The 17347-nt window shown below is 44.3% G+C and overlaps 2 protein-coding genes across 2 annotated transcripts in view; one reads left to right on the top strand and one right to left on the bottom strand.

The window, feature by feature from the left end:
- The window catches only part of LOC310791526 (synapse-associated protein 1-like), a gene marked incomplete at both ends in the record, with an annotated part of 582682 nt that overhangs the window by 114566 nt on the left and 450769 nt on the right, over window positions 1–17347 (bottom strand). The window lies entirely within an intron of this gene.
- Window positions 8096–12576, top strand: LOC310791013 (uncharacterized protein). The gene is made up of 3 exons (XM_083652728.1): window positions 8096–8152; window positions 9078–9153; window positions 11768–12576. The coding sequence occupies exons 1-3, from the start codon at window positions 8103–8105 to the stop codon at window positions 11966–11968; spliced, it is 327 nt and encodes a 108-aa protein (XP_083508854.1). The 5' UTR covers window positions 8096–8102; the 3' UTR covers window positions 11969–12576.

Below are 17347 nucleotides of genomic sequence, written 5' to 3'. Positions count from 1 at the left end.
ATTGGACGTCCGCCTAAGGAGACGGGCAAACAGACCACCTTTGCCGAGCGTCCTCCTGGCTAATGTTCAATCGATCGAAAACAAGATGTGTGAATTAAGAGCACGGGCACAATTTCAAAAGGACATAGCGAGCTGCAACGTTATGTGTTTGACTGAAACCTGGCTCTCACCTGAGACAGCAGACCACACCATCACAATACCTGGATTTAGCCTGCACAGATCTGATCGCGACCCAAAACGTTCCGGTAAGAAAAGAGGGGGCGGTGTTTGTTTGATGATTAATAAGAACTGGAGTACTAACAACACTAATATCAGGACGTTTTGCTCAGCAGACCTGGAGTATGTCATGATTCAGTGCGTACCCCACTAGAGCCCGCGGGAATATACCAGTGTCACCCTCACAGCTGTGTATATTCCACCTCAGGCAGACACAAAGAACGCTCTCAGAGAACTGGACCACGCAATCAGCGCACAGAAAGCAAGACAGCCGGAGACGGCGCTGGTGGTCGCAGGAGATTTTAATAGAGCGAACCTGAGGAAGAGAATGCCCACCCTCCACCAGAATATACACTGTAGCACACGGGGTAAAAACATTCTGGACCAGTGCTACACGGACATTCCCTGCTGCTACAAAGCAACACCACGCCCCCCATTCGGCAAATCGGACCACGCCTCTATCTGGCTCGTCCCCAGACACAAACCAAAGCTAAAACGACACCCCCCAGTCTACCGAACCGCCCAACGCTGGTCAGACGAATCAGATGACATCCTGAGAGACTGTTTCGACCAAGTGTTATGGGGAGAATTCAACACAGGAGACCTGGAAGAATATGCTGAAACGGTGTCATGTTTTATTAAAAAATGCACAGAGGGCATAGTCCCCACAAAAACAGTCAAAACAATGCCAAACCAGAAACCCTGGATTAACTGTGATGTCCGGGCTGCACTTCACGCCCGGACCACCACCTTCAAGTCCGGGACGCCAGAACAATACAAGCAGACGAAATACGCCCTCTGAGCTACAATAAAAAAAGTGCGGAGAGAATATGGAAGGCAGCTGGAGGCAAAACTGGACTCCAACAACCCCAGACACCTGTGGAGAGGCCTCCATGCTGCAACAGACTTCAAAGGGGAAAGGCAGCAAAACACCAACGTGTCACCCACCCTGCCAGACGAACTCAACGCGTTCTACGCCAGGTTCGACCCCTCTGCCAGAGCGCCTCCTCCACTACCCCTCTCCTCCCCACCACCCCACCTCCACCTCCCCCCTCCTCTCCCCCCCCCCTCAGCCACCTCTCCCCCCCATCACCCCTCCTCCTCTCCTCCCCCCCATCACCCCCCTCTCTCTCGTCCCCCCCACCACCCCTCCTCCTCTCCTCCCCCCCATCACCCCCCCTCTCTCCTCCCCCCCACCACCCCTCCTCCTCTCCTCCCCCCCATCACCCCCCCCTCTCACAACCACCTCTCTCTGAACGTCTCCAAGACCAAGGAGATCATTGTAGACTACAGGAGGGGGGGGGGGCACACCCCCCCCAATCACCATCAACGGCACAGTGGTGGAAAGGGTGGACAGCTTCAAGTACCTGGGAGTCAACATCCACCAGGACCTGACTTGGGCCGGCCACACCGCCACTGTTGTCAAAAAGGCCCAACAGCGAATACACGGACTCAGGCGCCTGAAGAAATTTGGGCTAAGGCCAGAAATCCTTACGGACTTCTACAGAGGCACCATTGAAAGCCTGCTGACTGGCTGCTTCACCACCTGGTACGGGAACTGTACCACCATGGACCGCAGGGCGCTACGGAGAGTGAGACGCGCGGCCCAGCGCGTAACAGGATGTGAGTTGCCAGAACTGCATGAACTGTATAAACAGCGGTTCCTCAGGAGGTCCCTGAAGATCATCAAAGACACAAACCATCCCCACAACAGCCTGTTCTCCCTGCTACCCTCAGGGAGAAGATACAGGGTTCCAAAAGCACGCACAAATCGCTTGAGGAACAGTTTCTTCACGCAGGCCACGAGACTCCTTAACATACACAAATAGTGAAGTAGCCGTACTGTACCGTACTGTAGCTGCTACCATTACGTATGTCTAATGTTTAATTGTATGTTTAATAAGGAATATGCTATTTGCACCTGTATGTCAAATACGCCGAATTTAAAACGCAGAGTTTAATTGTATGTTTAATAAGGAATATGCTATTGGCACCTGTATTTCAAATACGCCGAATTTAAAATGTTTAAGCACGTTTAAAGTATGCACACGACATGTGCACCTATGTGCAGTGAATATGCCACTGTCTCTGACTTGTCTTATCACTATACTGCCTTATTGCTTGTTGTGTCTCTTGTTGTTTTTGCACTCAAATGCCCTGTTATATTTGTACTATGTTGTAAACGGAGTTCACAGCACAAGAATTTCACGCGTGATACTTGTACCATGGAGTGACAATAAAAATCTTGAATCTTGAAAATCTTGAATCTTGAATCTTGAATCTGATCTGATGAATAATCTCCCCAATGTCTCAGGACAGAGACAGGGACTCTGTCCTGTGAGTGAGCACCGTCCTTCAGATGAGACGTTAAACCGAGGTCCTGACTCTCTGTGGTCATTAAAGATCCCATCGCCACTCTTCACATGAGTAGGGGTGGAACCCCGGTGCCCTGGCCAAATTCCCACACAGGCCTTTCTTCAATCATGGCCACCTAATCATCCCTCCTTACTTAATTGGCACATTCAGTCCTCAACTCTCCACCGTGATAGCCAGGGCCGCCGCACCCTATACGCAGAGTACGCAGACTGCGTAAGGCATCATGTGACTGAGGGCACCAATTTTTTTTTTCAATTTTTTTTTCTTTTTTTTTTGGTGCCCTCAGTCAGGCCACTCACTGAACAGCAGGCCAGGCGCCGCCTACTGGTTTACTAGTGGTTTTATTACTTTATTCAGGGTTAAAGTGGGTGCATCTCATTGTAAAATTGGACTCGGCCAAAATTGGGCTTCAAACGGCCCAAATTGGGCTTCAAACGGCCCAAATCTGACGGCCCAAATCTGGCTTCAACCGGCCCAAATCTGGCTTCAACTGGCCCAAATCTGGCTTCAAACGACCCAAATCGGGCTTCAAACGGCCCAAATCGGGCTTCAAACGGCCCAAATCGGGCTTCAAACGGCCCAAATCTGGCTTCAAAGAGCCCAAATCTGGCTTCAAACGGCCCAAATTGGGCTTCAAACGGCCCAAATTGGGCTTCAAACAGCCCAAATTTTTCGCCTCCGCCCTTCGGACGCCAGCACGCACGCCGGCCCGTATCGGCCTGGCCTGCTTGGTATCTAATGCCCGGCCTGAATTATGATCCCAGTCCGCCCCTGCTTGCATGTACAGTTTAACAATCGCTTGTTTGCTGACATGTACAGTAATTCTAACAATTGTTTGTTTGCCACATGTAATGTAATGTGAGATACACTAGTATCATTCATAATTAATGATTTTGCAGTCTTTCGTTTGACAGTTATTGAAAGTTTTGCGGGGGGGGGGGGGGGGGGGCATCACAAAACAATTACGCTTAGGGCACCCAAATGGCTAGCAGCGGCCCTGGTGATAGCTGATGTGTGGTGAGCGTTCTGGCGCAAACTGGCTGCTGTGCATCACCCAGGTGGGTGCTACACATCGGTGGTGGATGAGCTGAGTTCCCTCTCCCTCCCTCCCCTGATATGTGAAGCGCTTTGAGTGTGTAGAAAGGCGCAATATAAATCCAATCAATTAATTATTATAATTACTAGAGCTAATGATGATATATATCAAACATTTGTGTTTGCAGAGGTCAGCACCACAGGCAGAGAGCAGAGTCTCCAGTACCCAGCTGTCTGTCTATGAAGACTGACTGGTCTAAAGATGATTTAATAGACTTCAGTAATGAACCTGGAAACCTAGACTGTGAGTCTCAATATTATTATTTTTGTCTAAAATGCATTTCTAAAATTTCCACATTTATTTTGATGAAAATTGGCGGACCCCCTGCAGTACCTCCACGAACCCCTGAGGTCAGTGGTGCTCAATGTTTTTACATTTCAAATCTACTCTTACATTTTTCAACAGCATCCCCCCCCACCCGCCAGAGAGCAGAGTCTCCAGTACCCAGCTGTCTGTCTATGAAGACTGACAGGTCTAAAGATGATTTAATATACTTCAGTAATGAACCTGGAAACCTAGACTGTGAGTCTCTATGTTATTATTTTTGTCTAAAATGCATTTCTAAAATTTCCACATTTATTTTGATGAAAATTGGCGGACCCCCTGCAGTACCTCCACGAACATTTCAAATATACTTTTACATTTTTCCACAGCATCCCCCCCCACCCGCCAGAGAGCAGAGTCTCCAGTACCCAGCTGTCTGTCTATGAAGACTGACAGGTCTAAACATAGACCTCCAGCTTTCAGTAATGAACCTGGACCTTCAGACACAAGGTAAGAGGACTGGTTATACTGCAATGAGGAAATGTGATTTGATATCCTACAGTATTGAGGTGAGCTCAAATTAATGTTGAACAAACAATGACTCAAATTAAACAATGAATAATGAAAATTGAAAAAGAGCTAAGTAGGCTACAGATATGGGCTATATCTTGTGAACATCGAGCCCACTAACAGGCCTACAGCTCAGTTGCTGCAGCATATTGATGTGGAGAATTTATATGATGTATATAAGCTATACATCTATGTATCTATCGCTCAAAAGGCCACCTCCCTACTGAAGAAAGTATTTTCTATTCATACGGGGGTCACACGTTATTTGTGAAAACGTAGGGTAGCTTCAGTTGTTTTAACACGTTGACTGCCACTGACGTATATATACGTCAAAAAAAATCCAGCGGTTCACTGCCATTGACGTATTAATACGTCGATTTTTTTTTTTGACGGTGCTACGTGGATCAATGCCCCCCGCATCTCCTATGGAGATATTGGAAGTATTGAATGTGTATAATCTATTTTACCGACCAGCTAGGTGGCGACGGTGCCCTCCCGACAGAGAGAAAGTCAACCAAAAGCAGCCGCCTCCCGCGGCTGCTTCCTCCATTCTCAAGGAAATGGCTTGCCGATTTTACAGTCATCAGTCACCAGACTCGCCGCTCTCGGGCCGCGCCAGCAGCAGCACACGGGGGATTGCAAATTTGCATAAGCCTAGAGTCGCACGGGGCTTCATCGGGGCTCTCAAACCCAAGAGACGAGTGAGACCTATCCACACTCGCTGCCAGGGAGGGAGGCTGCTCAAACTCGCTGCCAGGGAGGGAGGCTGCTCGAACTCGCTGCAGCAGCAGCAGCAGCAGACCACTCGCTTGTGACAAACGCAGGCTGAAAGCCACTAGACACGCCCACGGAGGGAGGATTTGAAGGAAAGGGCGTTCGGAACTATATTGTTTGGATGTCTGATCTCTCACTGATGCCAAAAATAAATGGTTAAAGTGACTGTTCTGCCTGTTTGATTGAATTTCACAAAACTGCGATTATCTCAGCTTTCACTCTCAGACAGCTGAAACCATGCTGTACTCAACGGCTAATATCTACATAACTACTAACTCTACAAACTAACTCTTTTAGACAGAGAAAGCACACATTCTATTAGTACTTTTCTGAACTTTGTGTTCACAAACTCCAAGCAGAAAAGAATCCTCGGCTCTTTTAAAATGAGCCAGAATCCTCAAAAAACGGCCTGGCAGAAGCTACCTACAGCAAAAAAAAAACGGCTGGCAGTCAATGTGTTAAATTGTGTGTGTGGTGTTTTTATTATTATAACAATAATTATTTGTATCGATCAATTACTAGAAATTTTAGGGGACTCCAATTGAATTCCATGCGACCCCAAGTTTGGGAAAGCCCGGAGTAGCCCCTCCCTCTCCACCACCCACGCAAACCACATATGTATTCAGATTGTCCCTTGCAGATCAATAAATCTTTAGTGAATTAAACTTTAGGACACAGATGTGTGAAACTCTCTGAGTATAAATTACATCATGCAAGTTCTCAGGTGTTTTGCTGCGAAAATGCCTCCATAGTTTCTGTCTAAAACAGTGTAGTGGTAAATACATGTAAACTATCCAAGGTGAGTAGTTTACCCACTATATACTGTATATAGAGAGAGTATATATATAGGCTATATGTGTATATATACCGGTGTGTATATATATATATATATATGTACATGTACATGTACATGTACATGTACATGTACATGTACATGTATATATATATATATATATATATATAAATATGTAAATAAGCAGCACCATTTTTACACCGTCGTCGTGTGTTTCAACAGAAGAAGACTGGGTTTAACGTTAATAATGCGACTCACTTCTAGATTTGCTCGGTGGATTATAATGTTATGCTTGGCCGAGTTGAAGAGTGGCACCTGGTAATCCAGATGGCTGGTCAGGGGTAGAGGACAAGGTTGACAAAGGCTTTACGCCGAAACGTCCGATTTTTCTCTGCCCAGTAAAAGGCTTTTTTTCAAATTAGCCTACCGTGAGTGCCGGCTCTCCTCTTTCATTGTTATCTATTATCCAGGCACCCGGTCTGTTTTTCATATAAGGAGTTGTGCGCTTTACCTCAATTCTGGTCAGGAGTAGAGAAATCACTCTGATTGGCTGGTCAGGGGTAGAGAAATCACTCTGATTGGCTGGTCAGAGGTAGAGAAATCACTCTGATTGGCTGGTCAGGGGTAGAGAAATCACTCTGGTTGGCTGATCAGGGGTAGAGAAATCACTCTGATTGGCTGGTCAGGGGTAGAGAAATCACTCTGATTGGCTGGTCAGAGGTAGAGAAATCACTCTGATTGGCTGGTCAGGGGTAGAGAAATCACTCTGATTGGCTGGTCAGGGGTAGAGAAATCACTCTGGTTGGCTGATCAGGGGTAGAGAAATCACTCTGATTGGCTGGTCAGGGGTAGAGAAATCACTCTGATTGGCTGGTCAGGGGTAGAGAAATCACTCTGATTGGCTGGTCAGGGGTAGAGAAATCACTCTGATTGGCTGGTCAGGAGTAGAGAAACACACAAAACGCTCTGCTCATTTCCCAACTTCATCTCATCTGATCATTCCAATACACGGATATTTTCACGACGTGTCTTTGGTAAAGTCTATCACCTCTCACTGCATGATACTCATTTAGTGTGGTTTCTCCTTATTATTCCTTTCTTCTTCCACAAGCAAAAGACCAGACAAGACCTGACAACACAACTATATATATATATATATATATATATATATATATATATATATATATATATATATATATATAAAAGACCAGACAAGACCTGACAACACCAGTTCCATTTGACACTTTTCATCTGACATATTCTCCATTAGAAGGAGCTATATTAAGGGAGATAAATAGTAGGCAAACGCTGCTTTGTTTCATTAATCAGGTCTCACACAGGTGCAAATCGTACGTACTTGTTGCAGCACAAACTGGTTGTTCCTGGACCAACATTTCCTCCTAGTATGGGCCGGGAAAACCCCGCCCTGAACTCATTTGATTGATCGCCGCAATTGCTTCTTCCTGAAAAGGAGTGGCAAGTAAAAAAGGTGTGGTTAAGATTAGGGTTTTCTTATCTAACCACGACCATAACCAAACCCTAACCCTAACCACATTGTTGTACTTGCCTAAACCTAATGTTTTAATAATATGTGTGTGGTTAGGGAAGGGCTTCTAGTCATGAGTCCAGACAGGCAGCTTGCAGGCAAGTGTTCGCTAAGCCTTGGCTGAGGATCTCTTTACCTGAGATGATGAGAGCTTCCTCAGCATCATAGATTTTCAGCCTAGCTACCAGGCCAAGCCCCAGCAGCAGCCTAGCTACCAGGCCCAGCCCCAGCAGCAGCCTAGCTACCAGGCCCAGCCCCAGCAGCAGCCTAGCTACCGGCTGAACCACCAGCAGTCTGTGTGCCTGCATCTCCTGAACCGACTAACCTGTGAAGAGCCCATCCTGATTGTCTTCTTCATAAAGACACAGATACCTTCACAATGTTCATAATGTGTTTCTCTCAGGATGCAGCAGCAGAGAGCAGACTCCCCTGAGCCCAGCTGTGTGTCCATGAAGAGTGACTGCTCTATGCATCACCCTTATAACTTCAAAGATGTACAGCACTCTACTGATCTGAGGTATTTATTTGAAACTGATGATCACAACAGATACACAGTTATCAGATATAGAATTGGTCCGATCCTTCATCACATCCAATCAAAGCACTATTTACACAGTTGAGTTCATTGTGTGTGTGTGTGTGTGTGTGTGTGTGTGTGTGTGTGTGTGTGTGTGTGTGTGTGTTAGGGCTGTCCCAAACGATTATTTTCTTATAGATTAATCTAACGATTAGTTTTTTCGATTAGTCGATTAATCTAACGATTATTTTTTATTATTATTTTTTATTATATAACAATAAATTTACCCAAAACAAATAAATAACCAAAAACTTCTCAATTTCAGTATTTTATTTAACCATCTCATTCTCGTTTGGGGAAAAACTCTTCCACACTGCTTTGCTTCCTGAAAAGAGAGAGAGAGAAATAATAATACTGTAGGGACATATTTAAAATTAGTCTAAGTCTAATTTCCATGTCTGTTATTATGATATGATCATATGAATTATTATTATTAATATTAATCTTATTATTATAATAGATAGTGCCTGCCTATTTGTCAGTTGCCTGCTCTCATCACGAAAATACTGGACCACCTGACACATAGATTAAATTGATCATCATCATGATTCATCACTGTATGTATGAACCCTTTCCCTAAACTGAGGAGGATCAGTATTTTTACAGGACATGGATTTATTGAATCACTGGAGTAATGTGCAGCTAACTCAGCCAAATGTATGTTTGCATCAGTGTGGGGGTAAGGAAATAAATAATACTAACAATTTACAGACTAACAGTCACAGACTGTAACAATGGTCTGTAACGTAAATTACGTAGTCGACGTCATCGATTACGTCGACTCGCCGGGACAGCCCTAGTGTGTGTGTGACACCTTGTGTGTGTGACACCTTATATGACCTCATACATCATGTCTTCTCAACAGAGTCGAGGAGAGGTCAGAGGTTTCCAGTGGTCAGTCTGCCCAGGAGCATCAAACAGACCTGGACTCCATATTTATGGTGTGAAAATAAAATAACACATTTTACTTCAGCTACACACAAAAACACCCTGTACTTCACCATCAAGTGAAATCAACCTGTTACAAAAAGGACAGAGGCTACTGTATCATCACAGCTAGTTATTAAGGTTAGGAGTTACTAAGTTATGCCTAACATCATGGCTAGTTATTAAGGTTAGGAGTTACTAAATTATGTCTAACCCAGGAGTTTTGAAAGTGTGGGAGAGTGAGCCTTCCCTGAGAGAACATATAGAGACACTGCATGTAATAGGCCACGCCCATCATGGGGGAAGAGCTCCGTTCATTTCCACACACCAGCGTCATTTTCCTTGAATTTAACATAGCTAACAGCTGTTGTGTGGTGGGGCAGCGCAGACAACAAATGTAAAAAATCGCCAGTTAAAGTTATTTTGTACTCCTGAGCAAAACAAGGAAGCCATTGAGAATTGGCGAGAAGAAAAATGTGGATCTAGCTGTCAAGAAGTAAGTTGGAGTGTTCATCTTCCGTATATATGATCTTTTGGTGCAACACGCAACCATGCACGTGACATAGGAGAACGCCAGGATTGGACAGGAGTTTGTGTTTTCCCCCGTCTTGGGCGTGGTTTCTGAATGATGACGCGTTACGCAGTGTCTCTATAGACACCACGTTAGTTTGGTAACTAACATAGCGGATGCTACCGCTACGTTAGTTACCAAACAGTCTTAATCATCAGTTCCACAGGTCTGTGTGTACACACACAACCAGCTGTCCTCAAGAAACATAGCTTCACAGGTCTGTGCGTCCACACACGACCAGCTGTCCTCAAGAAACAGTAGCTTCACAGGTCTGTGCGTCCACACACGACCAGCTGTCCTCAAGAAACATAGCTTCACAGGTCTGTGCGTCCACACACGACCAACTGTCCTCAAGAAACATAGCTTCACAGGTCTGTGCGTCCACACACGACCAGCTGTCCTCAAGAAACATAGCTTCACAGGTCTGTGTGTCCACACACGACCAGCTGTCCTCAAGAAACATAGCTTCACAGGTCTGTGCGTCCACACACGACCAGCTGTCCTCAAGAAACATAGCTTCACAGGTCTGTGTGTCCACACACGACCAACTGTCCTCAAGAAACATAGCTTCACAGGTCTGTGTGTCCACACACGACCAGCTGTCCTCAAGAAACAGCTTCACAGGTCTGTGCGTCCACACACGACCAACTGTCCTCAAGAAACATAGCTTCACAGGTCTGTGCGTCCACACACGACCAGCTGTCCTCAAGAAACATAGCTTCACAGGTCTGTGTGTCCACACACGACCAGCTGTCCTCAAGAAACATAACTTCACAGGTCTGTGCGTCCACACACGACCAGCTGTCCTCAAGAAACATAGCTTCACAGGTCTGTGCGTCCACACACGACCAGCTGTCCTCAAGAAACATAACTTCACAGGTCTATGCGTCCACACACGACCAGCTGTCCTCAAGAAACATAGCTTCACAGGTCTGTGTGTACACACACGACCAGCTGTCCTCAAGAAACATAGCTTCACAGGTCTGTGCGTCCACACACGACCAGCTGTCCTCAAGAAACATAGCTTCACAGGTCTGTGCGTTCACACACGACCAGCTGTCCTCAAGAAACATAGCTTCACATGTCTGTGCGTCCACACACGACCAGCTGTCCTCAAGAAACATAGCTTCACAGGTCTGTGCGTCCACACACGACCAGCTGTCCTCAAGAAACATAGCTTCACAGGTCTGTGCGTCCACACACGACCAGCTGTCCTCAAGAAACATAGCTTCACAGGTCTGTGTGTCCACACATGACCAACTGTCCTCAAGAAACAGTAGCTTCATTTCAGCTACCAGACTGCTTTTGATCCATGTGGTTCATCTGTCAGCGTCCTCAATCAGTATCATCAACATCAGCTGCTCTTCCTTCATCTTAGGATGATGTCAATTCATGGACAAGAGAAACCTTTGACCCAAATATGTCAGTCCAGTACTTTCCCTACAGCCCCCCCCCTAACTGTACACCTCCAGTACTACAATAATATAAGCAAAATCCTAATAAGTACTAAGAATAAGAAAGAAAGAAAGAAAGATGGATTTCTAAAAATTAAGAAAGTTATCTGACTACTGTTATGATTGTAATGTTCTGCAGGGCGTAGCATATAAACCATTCTGGTCATTATAATGTCCCAACACAGTCTCACAAAGAATTGTGACATAGTAACGTGGGTCCACAGCCCAGATGTTCTACTTTCACCAAAACGTTTGTTTGGCCACTAGAGGGCGGGGCCGAGGCGGGGATGAGGCGAGGATGATGCTCCCACAACTCTCTACTGGGGCAACTCGGTGGTCACAGCCGGCTCAGTAACCAGGAAGTAGCTGTGGACTGAGGCAGAAACTGATGTTCACATTCAAACATTTTAGAGCCATTGTTGTGAAAGTAGAAGGCTTTGTGCTGTGGGTCAACATTTCTATTCCATAATTATTTGTGAGATCATGTTGAATCTCCATGCTGCACTCTTTAGATCAGTGCAGGCTTTCAGTCTCTGAAGATGGATGTAATTTTGTCTGCAGATTTTAGTATGAAGGTTTAATATGTATATTATTCTGTTCCAGCTGCTTGAGGAGAACATCGTCACCTTTGTGAAGATGGAGCTGAGAAGGTTGAGTCCAGATGAGGCAGAATGCTCAGAGAGTCAGAGGGAGGAGGAGGAGGTGGATGGTGTGGAGGAAGAGCAGAGGAGGAGCACAGAGGCTTTTCTGCTCTACCTGAGGAGAATGAAGCAGGAGGAGCTGCAGAGGAGTAAGAGTCTTTAACAGCTTTAATGTCATTGAGACAGAGGGGAGGTGGTGGAGAATGGGTGATTTATGTCTGTTAGAGTTTTGCTTAGTTTTCAAGACAATGATGCCACCTATAAGTGAAAGAATTGACAAAACAATATAGGAACAAATCATTTGGGGCGGCTGTGGCTCAGGAGGTAGAGCGGGTCGTCCACTAATCGGAAGGTTGGTGGTTCGATCCCCGGCTCCTCCAGTCCGCATGTCGAAGTGTCCTTGGGCAAGACACTGAACCCCAAATTGCTCCCGATGGCTGTGCCAGCACCCTGCGTGGCAGCTGGCCGCCCTCGGTGTGTGAATGGGTGAGTGTAGGCACATTGTAAAGCGCTTTGGATAAAAGCGCTATATAAATGCAGTCCATTTACCATTTGGGGCACCTCATCTAATTAATTTGAATCAGGTGTGCAAGCTGTAGCTGGAAGATGCCGTCAAGCCATGGTTGAACATTATATTTGAGTTTTGCTCATTTTGATCTCATTTGACTTGTTAAGACCTGTTTACATTTTTTCTGAATGTATTTGAGTCATCATCGGTTTGGAACATGCCAAATCCATTCCAACAAGAACACAAGATAAAGAAACTGAGTTTAGCCCTCCTTCATGTTGGAACTTTACAGTTTATAGTGGCTATAGTTTAAAATGATAGAAGCCATGACCATGTCCAAACTCTGCTGAAAATCTATACATTTGCCAAACAAGATTTAAAAGTAAATAAGCAGAATCCCTCTGGATAATCTGGTAGAATTATTAATTTGTTAATGTGAGTGTAATATGCTGAACACAGTGGTGCACACTGGGAAACAAAACAGCACCACACCAGTTGTCTTTCACACTGAGCTGCACACAATCAGGACCTGTTTGTTCACTCACCACTGATGAGCTGAAGAGTCATGGAATGGAGATACAGTGGTAGACGGATCAATAAGCGTCTTTTACCGCAACGCGGCGTTAATTCTGTTTGCCATTAGTATGTGGTATCAAAGTGGGACACTAGGGGGCGGCAGTGCACAACTACCTACAGTACAGTATATGCAGCAAGCAGGGAGGCTCTCGCTCTCAGCCTACGAAATCAATCGTGTTTTGTCTCCCCTTGATGATTAAAGTCCCTGGAAACCAAATCCACAAACTAACTATTAAATTAACTATTAAATGTAGGGTCTTATGTGAGTAATTGTGTGCCTCTGAAAAGAGAGAGAATTACTTTCAACCCTAACCCCGAAAATCGACACTTTTCTACAAGGTCTGGATTTCCATTTCCTCATTGAAGAGAGCGGAGCGCACGGTGCTAAAATGAATGATCTTATCACGTCATAATTATTATTATTATTATTCCTTTGTGTGACATTTGTGCATTCCTGCTGAATATTCTACATGCAGAATAAAATCACTTGCGATGGGGGGTGGAATGTTTCATGTACTCTGCCAACAGTATCCTTTGTACATGTATCCTTTGTACATGTATCCTTTATAAATAAAATAAATAACTCCCATAGCCTACACCTTAATCAAGAGGTGAGAGTAGCTACTTTATTTATTTGTCATCTGGTTCTCGGCCACGCTGGCCGCCCGTCATGTCGCTCAGCAGGCACAGCGTGCGCAGAGCCTGCGGTTCTCGTAGGGGAGCTGTGTGTGTGTGTGTGTGTGTGTGTGTGTGTGTGTGTGTGTGTGTGTGTGTGTGTGTGTGTGTGTGTGTGTGTGTGTGTGTGTGTGTGTGTATGTGTGCGCGCGCGCGCGCCGTGCCCATTGTCTGAAAACATATTTTTATCAAACAATATAGGCCTACTCTGTTCAATGCAGTGAAGTCCCGACGCAAATAAATGCTAAACGAAAACGGGCAGAACCGAGCAGCCAGCCACTTTATTAAAAAAAATTTTTACAAGTCATTCTTCATTTATTAGTTTTCAAGTTATTTAATTTCACGTTCTAGAGACATTCTAGGCATGCCAGACAGTGCATGTATTTACTTGGTGCCCAATAATGCTGCTATAGGCTATTTGTTTAATTTATTGTTGCTTGCTGAGTTTGCACTTTGCAGTTAGGCCAAAGGCCTTTAATAGGCTACATTCAGCAGTCAGACACCTCAGGCTATCATTGAAAATGTTTTTAATTAGGCTACATGAATAAACAAACGTCTTCAGTCAGGGTTCCATAAGTCTCTACTCTTCCTTCATGTTCACTTGTCCGACTATCCCAGAAACTGAGAAAATGTAAACATAAAAATATGCTTCTAAAATATAGAAGGCTAAATAAAATAAGTAACCGACCAGCATATTTATTGTTGTTTTTAACTGAGCAGCCTACTAGCCTGCAGTTTATGTCGCGCCTGACTCCGTGACATGACATGTTTGTGAATGCGCATTCGCAGCAGTGCCAGGCCGGCAGCCAAACAGCACCGCAACGACTTCATAAAATTTAATCAACCCCCCCCCTCCTAATAATAGCCATATAAGACAAATAAAAATGTTACTATAATAAACAGAAATAAAAGAAACAAGCTTGTTTCCGTACAACATCGGGACTGCCCCCGTTCCTTTATTTACATTTCAATAGGTTGGCCACATGAGACAATAGACAGGTATGGGTCTAATAGGGGTGAAACATTCCACCCTCCATCCCCCTGGGGGTGGAATGTTTCATGGAGATAAACCTGTTTCACAGACAAAGCCTGTGATACTGTAAACCTGGGGGGGAAGTGCGGGTTGGTTTTTCAACAGTGCAAGAGGCCTTGTAGCGGTTGTACAAATATTGGCTTGACACACAGCAGTCTCAATGCAAACAAGTTTATTATAAGAAAATGCACGTAAAATACAGTCAAAATATGGCAAAATATAAAAGTCAAAAAAAGGCCTATTAACAAGAAAATGTTAATTCTCCATCTGTCCGTTCTCAATCCGTTTATCTTGTCCGTTTATCTTCCTGTTGCTTCCCCGCCGAGTTCAACCACCAAGGGCAGAACTGTGTCTGTGAACTGTGAAGTTTTATTTCATCACTAAATTAATTTCTGATGACTTTTGATGCCTACAAGCAGGGTAGTAGGTTTCAATAAGTGCTACTTTACGAAAAATGGCCGGTGTGAAAGAGCCTTAGATTAACCAGAGTAGGCCTATATTGTTTGATAAAAATATGTTTTCAGACAATGGGCACGGCGCGCACGCACACACACACACACACACACACAAAGGACACAGACTAGAGAATGTACATTTTTATAATAATAGTAGGCTACCTTTCACCATGCCTTCACTATTTTATATATATTGTATGTATCATGTCCATTTCTTCATTGAAGAGAGCGGAGCGCGCGGTGCACACAGGGCCTCTCAGGGCCTCTCCGTTTCTCACTCAGACAGAAACTGAGAAAATGTCAACATAAAAATTGTCTTCTAAACACACAGCAGCAGCACCCCCCCCCCCCCCCCCCCCCAAAAAAAAAAAAGCTAGAACAGAATAAAGTATTTTAGTAGCTAACACACTGCACTCCCGCATCCCATTAAAGCAATAGCCTATAATAGCGTATAGTTTCATTTGAAACACACAGACAACGAACCAGCTCAAATTTAAGGTTATTTATTTATTTATTTATTTATCTATTTATTTGTCTATTTATGTGTTCTTGTTTTTAACTGTTGTGTTTAGCTGTGTGAAAACCTGTGTGAATCAAAGTCCATTGTCTCACATTTGTGTGTGGACTGCTACCTACTGTAATCACTGTACTAATTGTTGGGATGGGGGTGGAATGTTTCATGGAGATAAACCTGTTTCACAGACAAAGCCTGTGATACTGTAAACCTGGGGGGGAAGTGCGGGTTGGTTTTTCAACAGTGCAAGAGGCCTTGTAGCGGTTGTACAAATATTGGCTTGACACACAGCAGTCTCAATGCAAACAAGTTTATTATAAGAAAATGCACGTAAAATACAGTCAAAATATGGCAAAATATAAAAGTCAAAAAAAGGCCTATTAACAAGAAAATGTTAATTCTCCATCTGTCCGTTCTCAATCCGTTTATCTTGTCCGTTTATCTTCCTGTTGCTTCCCCGCCGAGTTCAACCACCAAGGGCAGAACTGTGTCTGTGAACTGTGAAGTTTTATTTCATCACTAAATTAATTTCTGATGACTTTTGATGCCTACAAGCAGGGTAGTAGGTTTCAATAAGTGCTACTTTACGAAAAATGGCCGGTGTGAAAGAGCCTTAGATTAACCAGAGTAGGCCTATATTGTTTGATAAAAATATGTTTTCAGACAATGGGCACGGCGCGCACGCACACACACACACACACACACACAAAGGACACAGACTAGAGAATGTACATTTTTATAATAATAGTAGGCTACCTTTCACCATGCCTTCACTATTTTATATATATTGTATGTATCATGTCCATTTCTTCATTGAAGAGAGCGGAGCGCGCGGTGCACACAGGGCCTCTCAGGGCCTCTCCGTTTCTCACTCAGACAGAAACTGAGAAAATGTCAACATAAAAATTGTCTTCTAAACACACAGCAGCAGCACCCCCCCCCCCCCCCCCCCAAAAAAAAAAAGCTAGAACAGAATAAAGTATTTTAGTAGCTAACACACTGCACTCCCGCATCCCATTAAAGCAATAGCCTATAATAGCGTATAGTTTCATTTGAAACACACAGACAACGAACCAGCTCAAATTTAAGGTTATTTATTTATTTATTTATTTATCTATTTATTTGTCTATTTATGTGTTCTTGTTTTTAACTGTTGTGTTTAGCTGTGTGAAAACCTGTGTGAATCAAAGTCCATTGTCTCACATTTGTGTGTGGACTGCTACCTACTGTAATCACTGTACTAATTGTTGGGATGGGGGTGGAATGTTTCATGGAGATAAACCTGTTTCACAGACAAAGCCTGTGATACTGTAAACCTGGGGGGGAAGTGCGGGTTGGTTTTTCAACAGTGCAAGAGGCCTTGTAGCGGTTGTACAAATATTGGCTTGACACACAGCAGTCTCAATGCAAACACGTTTATTATAAGAAAATGCACGTAAAATACAGTCAAAATATGGCAAAATATAAAAGTGAAAAAAAGGCCTATTAACAAGAAAATGTTAATTCTCCATCTGTCCGTTCTCAATCCGTTTATCTTGTCCGTTTATCTTCCTGTTGCTTCCCCGCCGAGTTCAACCACCAAGGGCAGAACTGTGTCGAGGTGGTCGATGTAACGGTTGCAGTTTTCTCTGGTGAGTTTTGTGGCCCAAAACTCGGTGATAGCCTGCATGAGGGCGTCTTTGGTCTTAGGCTTAGACTTTCGCCGAATGTAGACTTTCATTTCATGCCACACCAATTCAATGGGGTTTAAATCGGGCGACCTATGATATCAATGACAGTCA

This window comes from Poromitra crassiceps, assembly GCF_964638095.1.
Source record: "Poromitra crassiceps genome assembly, chromosome: 16".
NCBI classification, from domain to species: Eukaryota; Metazoa; Chordata; class Actinopteri; order Beryciformes; family Melamphaidae; genus Poromitra; species Poromitra crassiceps.
Note: the sequence above shows the minus strand (reverse complement) of the source record. Positions and strands in the feature narration are given on the sequence as shown.

Excerpts from the sequence above, each read along its gene's own strand:
- LOC310791013 (XM_083652728.1), top strand. The coding sequence starts at position 8,103 with ATGCATCACCCTTATAACTTCAAAGATGTACAGCACTCTACTGATCTG. Across the intron at positions 8,153-9,077 it reads CAGCACTCTACTGATCTGAG|AGTCGAGGAGAGGTCAGAGG; the intron begins GTATTTATTTGA and ends TCTTCTCAACAG. Across the intron at positions 9,154-11,767 it reads ACCTGGACTCCATATTTATG|CTGCTTGAGGAGAACATCGT; the intron begins GTGTGAAAATAA and ends ATTCTGTTCCAG.